We start from the raw sequence: 6,614 nt of genomic DNA on the forward strand, positions 1-6,614 counted from the left end.
GGTGGTGATCTCACTGAGTTGATGGCGTGGACGTGATTGTGAAGAGTATTTTGCTCTTATATTTTTGTGTAAATTTTTGTAAAGCCAAGGGTTAATGTGTATGGGTTCGAGAGGCCATTTTGTGTAACCGGGCGATTACCTTGGGACTTGTAAGCCCTTGAGGGCCTTATTCATTCTGATTTGATGATTTGCATGCTATAGACTCATGTACTAGTTTATCAAAGAATGTATAGCTGCACGTGAGATTATTTTTGTAAAACATTGATCTTATGTAAAGGGTTATGGTTAATATCCTATTTTGGAAGTGGGTTGATGTAATAGTTATGTGGGTTTGTTTTTGGGGCGCGACATGCATCACAATAAATGGTGTAACCCAAACCCCTTTCCGAAATTTTAAAGACCGGTGCGGTGGTCAATCTAGTCTTTAGTTCTTGGAATGACCTTTGACAAGCCTCACTCCACACAAACTTGACACCCTTTCTAGTCAACCTAGTCAAAGGCGCGGCTAATCTAGAGAAGTCCCTCACAAAACGTCGATAATAACCCGTTAATCCCAAGAAACTCTAGATCTCAAAAACATTTTTGGGTTGTCCCCAATCCTGTACCATATCTATCTTTGAGAAATCTACAGTTACCTCTTCCCTCGACACCACATGACCCAAAAACTTCACCTCGGTGAGCCAAAACTCGTATTTCTCAAATTTGGCATACAACTGGTGCTTCCTAAGAAAATCAAGCACTACCCGCAAGTGAGCCTCATGTTCCTCCTTGGAGGTTGAGTACATTAAGATGTCGTCCACAAAGACGACCAAAAAATGATCCAAGTATTCTCGAAAAATTTGGTTCATCAAATCCATAAAGGAAACCGGTGCATTTGCCAACTCAAAAGGCATTACAAGGAATTCATAGTGGCCATAACGCGTACGAAAGGCTGTTTTCTAGATGTCCTCCTCTTGGACACTCAACTGATGATACCCCGACCTCAAATCTATCTTCAAAAAGCAACAAGACCCTCTGAGTTGGTCAAACAAGTCGTCTATTCTCGGTAATGGATACTTGTTCTTGACGGTAACCTGATTCAACTTACGGTAATCGATATACAACCGCAACGACCTATCCTTTTTCTTCGCAAAGAGAGCCGACGCTCCCCAAGGCGATATGCTAGGGTGAATGAAATTCTTGTCTAAAAGCTCTTGGAGTTAAATCTTCAACTCATGCAATTCGGCGAGTGCAAATCTATACGGCGCCATGGAAATCGATACCGTGCCTGGCACTAAGTCGATGGTGAACTCGATCTCCTAGTGGGGTGGCAAACTAGTAAGATCCTTGGGAAATACGTCCGGATATTCATGAACTACCCTTGGCAACTCAACACGGACCCCGTTACTCTCACTATCCAAGAGAGTAGCAAGAAGGCCACTAAGCTTGTTCCTACTACGAAGGTCAAAAACTGGTGACAAGACCCTATCGACCCGATCCCCAAGAAAATAGAAGCAATCCCTACCCGAACTGCACACCATAACTCTCTGACAATAACAATCAATCACAGCTCGGTACGAAGATAACCAATCCATGCCTAGAATAACATCGAAACTTGACATGTCTAGCAATACAAAAGCAAACGGGAGTCGACGCTCGGCAACCTCTATCTCACAACCACGACACCCCCGGTTTAAATCAACGGAACCCCCAACTGGTGACTCAACCCTAAGTGGAGACACTAACCGTGCCATCTCTAACCCCAATGCAGACGCGAATGTAGCAGATATGAATGAATGAGACGCACCTGTATCTATCAACACATTAGTCAAAGAATTACACACAATAAAAATACCTCTCACAACTGAGGATCCCGACAACTGCTCTGGCGCGGTAACAGCATACACATGCCCCTATCTCCTCTGATAAACCTGCTCATCTCTCAAAGCATAGGCCTACTGCACTGACTGAGCCGAAGCAGCTCTCTGATTTAAAATTGAATGATGAAAAGTTATTTGATAAAATTTTAAGTTCTGAATTAAAAATAAATTATTTGATGTGTATAAAATCAAATTTGAAATTTGTTATTTTTAAATTATATTTTTAAATTTTTATATTGTGATAATGGTGGTGGTAGTAGTGGCGGTGATATGATGGTAGTGGTAGTGGTGGTGGTAGCGGCGGTGGTAACAATAGTGCTAGTAGTGGTAGCAGTGGCATGGTGGTGGTGGCGGCGGGGGCGGCTGCGATGATAGCAGTAGTAGTGGTGGCGGTGACATGATGGTAGTAGTGGTAGTGGCAGTAGCGATAATGGTAGTAATAAAATGATAGTGCTGCTTATGGCAACAATGATAATGGTGATGCCCGTGGTGGTAGTAGTGGTGATGGCGGTGGTAGTAGTAGTGGTGATAATGGTAGCAGTGGTGGCAGTGGCATAGTGATGGTGGAGGTAGTATGGTGGTGGTGATAGTGATGGTGAGTTTTATAATAGTGTATATCGATGGTTTAGTATTTATAAATTCAATCGGAATTAAATAAATTTCAAATGACCTAAATTTTCTTAAGTTTTAACCTATATTTTAAGAGACATCTTAAATTTTTAAGTGATGTTAATTATGATTATAAAATGAGCTTAATTGATTATCACTTAATACATTCAGTTTTAAGTGCTAAATCAGATTATCAAACACCGCCTACTCTTGATTTTAATGATAAATTTATCACTATAAAAATATCTTAAAAATACAATTCAATTACTTTTACAACTAAATGCATTAAGAAATAATCAATTAAATTTGTTTGATAACTATAATTGATATCACATAAAATTTTAAGTTACTCTTAAAATGTAAGTTAAAATTTAAGAAAATTTTAAATCAAATGAAACTTACTTAATTCTAACTAAATTTTAAATATTAAATATAAGTACCGATATACACCATTATAAACTCACCACTACCACCACCATGATGCCACCTCTACAACCATCATCAACGCTACCATGCCACTGTCGTACTACCACCACCACCACCACCACCACCATCAACATCATACCGTTATCACCATCACTACCATTATTACAATATAAAAATTGAAATATACAATCAAAAAATAATAAAATTTAAATTTAAACATATATATCAAACAATTTATTTTTAGTTAAACACTTAAAATTTTATCAAATAACTTTTCATTTAAAGAATTTAACATTCAGTTTTTAATACTTAATTTTTAATTTCAATTCTTAGTTTTATCAAACACCTATTTGATAAAATTGAAAACTAAAAATTAAGATAAAGACATAATAAAATTTTTCACAAACATATATATGTATATATACTAACATACGAAATTTAATACATATATTAAAAAAAAAAAAACAAGAAGAAGAAGAAGAATAAGAAAAAAAAAACTCACAAAAAATGTATCCATATATATACATGCAAGGTAAATCCAAATAGTATTTTTCTATCTTGCCTTTGCATGCATCAATAGATGAAATTGAATTCCTTAGGGGAGCAACCAAACCGTGAGAGAAGAGTAGCAAAAGTGAGCAGGCTTTGAGAAATAATTTTTCTAGACCTAAATCACTTAGGTCATGTTTGTTTGGGCAGATTGGATTAGGTTGGATTAACATTCCCATGACTAATAATCCTAGAATTATGAATCCCTTTGAATTGTGTATCTTATCCTATGTTTGGACTGAGCTAGGATTATAAGGATGGACCAATAATTCAGACTTTGGTTTAGTCCTCCAATTTATATCCCACCCCCCTCTGTGGGATTGAATAGTTCATCATATGTGGGATACCATATCCGGATGGATTGTTAATTCGTACTTCAATTGTTTAACCAAATATCGGATTCATAATTTTATTGGACTGTTAGTTCAATCCCAAGCTCATGTCCATCAAAACAAACAAGACCTTAGCGTGTTAAGTGATAATTAAAGAGTAGGTTTTTTTTTGTTTAACTCAAATTTTTAGCTTTTTTATAAGTGAGACTTAATTTAAGTGATATTATATATGTACAATCAAACTAGCTTAATTAAGAAATCATTTAATATTTTCAGTTTTAATAGCTGAATTGGATTATTAAACACCCCATCATGCTCTTAATTCTTAATGATAAATTTATCACTATAAAAACATCTTTAAAAATACAATTCAATTACTTATACTTTTACATCATATTTCAATATAACGTAAAACAAATAAATTAAAAATGAATCAAAATTTACAAACAAAAATCAAAATGTTCGAATTATTTATCACTTTACTAAATTTCTCAGTATCATTATTAGTATCAAACCATTATTCCACAAATACAAAATATATATCAAAATGTTCTAAAATTTTCTCACTATCAAAACCATAGTTAAATATGTACAACAAAAATTCATTAAAAACTTAAATAAATTCAGTCCATAAGACTGGGCGATAATTATCCCAAACAACAGTGCTACAATGAGTTATAATTTCAAAGAAAATGTTAAAGACCTCAAAAGATTTACCAAAATTTCAACCAAATGTCTCAAATGGGTGTAGGACCCACACCATGTGGGTCCTATGCGAGTCTTATGCTCATGTGAGACACTTGGTAAAAAATTTCGAAAATCTTTTGGGGTCTCTAGCATTACTCTAATTTCAAGGCGAATTGAAGTGATTTTGAAGCGTCATTGGGCTGTCCAGCTTTTGGACAATTGGAGTTAAATTTGTATGGGCTGCCATTTTAATCTGCTAAGTAGACCCAATAAATATCAAACCTCCAACAAGGCCAGAATAGAACCTTGGGTTAATTTCATTTTATTCCTAAACTACATCACTTTTTCTATTCATTTTTAAACTATTAATTTCATCTATCTAGTTTTTAAATTTTTTTATTTCAGTTCTTATAGTCCAATTGAAGATGATTATATAAATCAGTAAATGTTAAAACCTAATTTGATGGTGGAAAAGGTGATTTCAAAATTTGAACAATTCACCCATAATTACAACAAATTAATGTTTGAGAGAAAAAAGTTAGAAGAAAAAAATATATTTTCAGGACTAATTTTTTTGTTACAAAAAATGTCGTCATTATATTTTTACGATAAAATTGAAAAAAAAAATGAACACTCTTCATCTGTTTTTAAAAATGAAATTAATCTTAGCAAACAGGAAATAATCATTTAAACAAAAGTCTAGTAATTATTCTCTTTCTTTCTTTTACTACTGATTTTGAAATAAGTCTCAATGTATGAACACTTTTTTTTTTTTTTTTTTTGCTTTTTAAAATCTGTGTGAATAAGTAGAAAATGAAGACAAACAATTTCCATCAACCAACCCACACGTCGGGTCGAGAGACCCATTCCCACCACCATATTGCAAATTTATGAAAAGACTTTCTACAAAGTCTTACAATTTTTAAATTCTTTTATTATTAATTTCAAATCCAACGTGTTGCACATTGAAACATCAAAAGACACACCTTTCACTTTGTTCCTTTGTGGATGGGATAGCTTTCTACTTCTCCCAGTAACTTTCATGTTCTACCAGATTGTTGCCCTTCTTCTTTTTCCTTTATTTTTTTTTCATTTTTTTTTGGGGTCAATTTTTTTCCAGCTTAACTTTACTATTTTTTAAATTAAAAGAATATGTAAATATACAAATTTGTTCCCATTTTTATAATTTGAAAGTGGACAGATAGACGCATATAACTATCTGTCCATCCAAATTTTTAATATAAAAGTAATTTAAAAGTACAAAAATAGAAATATTTGTCTCCATTTACAATTTGCAAGTTATTTATGTCATTTGTGAGTTTAATTATCAGAAATGGCATAACTCAATACTATGAGAATCATAATTTAAAAAAAAATAAAAATTATAGCCAAACATCACATGAGGTATATAACCAAACAACTCTTGAATCATAATCAAAATAATGACATGACCAACATCACAATGTGTCATGAGTAACAACAAAATAGATTATAACTAAAGACATAGAAATTATAATTAAAGGTGCAGATATATTTGTCCCTAACAACAAAAAAATTCCCTTATAGCAGCGGCCAAAACTGCCACTAAAAACAGGAAAAAGAGTCGCTAAAAAGTAGAATACCTTTACCAGTGGTTGAAATATTGGCGGCCAAACCGCCGCAATAGCCCAGTCGGCATAGCGTTATAGTAACGTTTTCGACAAACGCTAGTATAATTATTTTTATTGCAGCGGTTGATGTAGCGACAGTTATAAATGTCGCTATATCTTAAATTTAACAATTACTTGATAACTCTATAACGATGGGTTAACTGCTGCTATATCCTTTGCTTTTGCGGCATTTTGTGAACCGCTACTATATTTTGACTCTATTCCATCAGTTTTACACTGTCGCTATAGCCATAGATTTTTTCTAAATTTTATTTGCGGTCATGGCTATTAACTACGGTTATAGGCTATGTTTACTATTCAATTGCCAATAATATATAGTTTGGAATTTTCAATGGTTTGCTAACCATTAATTGTTGTCTCTCACTTATCCCTACTCACATTATATATCTATAAAAGCACTATTTTATTCTAATGGCTCAATACTCAATGATTGTAAAAAGTAAAAGAGTTTGCATTTTCATAATCCCAATAAATCCAAAACA

At 33.5% G+C, this 6,614-nt stretch overlaps 1 protein-coding gene across 1 annotated transcript; it reads right to left on the bottom strand.

Annotated features, from left to right (window-relative positions):
- Positions 1 to 1,298: 1,298 nt before the first annotated feature.
- Positions 1,299 to 1,733, bottom strand: LOC145803645 (uncharacterized). The gene has a single exon (XM_082896969.1). It carries the CDS (start codon positions 1,731 to 1,733, stop codon positions 1,299 to 1,301), a length of 435 nt encoding a protein of 144 aa, XP_082753095.1.
- Between the last annotated feature and the right edge of the window lie 4,881 nt (positions 1,734 to 6,614).

This window comes from Camellia sinensis, chromosome 12 (assembly GCF_055761805.1).
Source record: "Camellia sinensis isolate YWXY chromosome 12, ASM5576180v1, whole genome shotgun sequence".
In the NCBI taxonomy this organism is placed as follows: Eukaryota; Viridiplantae; Streptophyta; class Magnoliopsida; order Ericales; family Theaceae; genus Camellia; species Camellia sinensis.

Excerpts from the sequence above, each read along its gene's own strand:
- LOC145803645 (XM_082896969.1), bottom strand. The coding sequence starts at position 1,733 with ATGGCACGGTTAGTGTCTCCACTTAGGGTTGAGTCACCAGTTGGGGGT.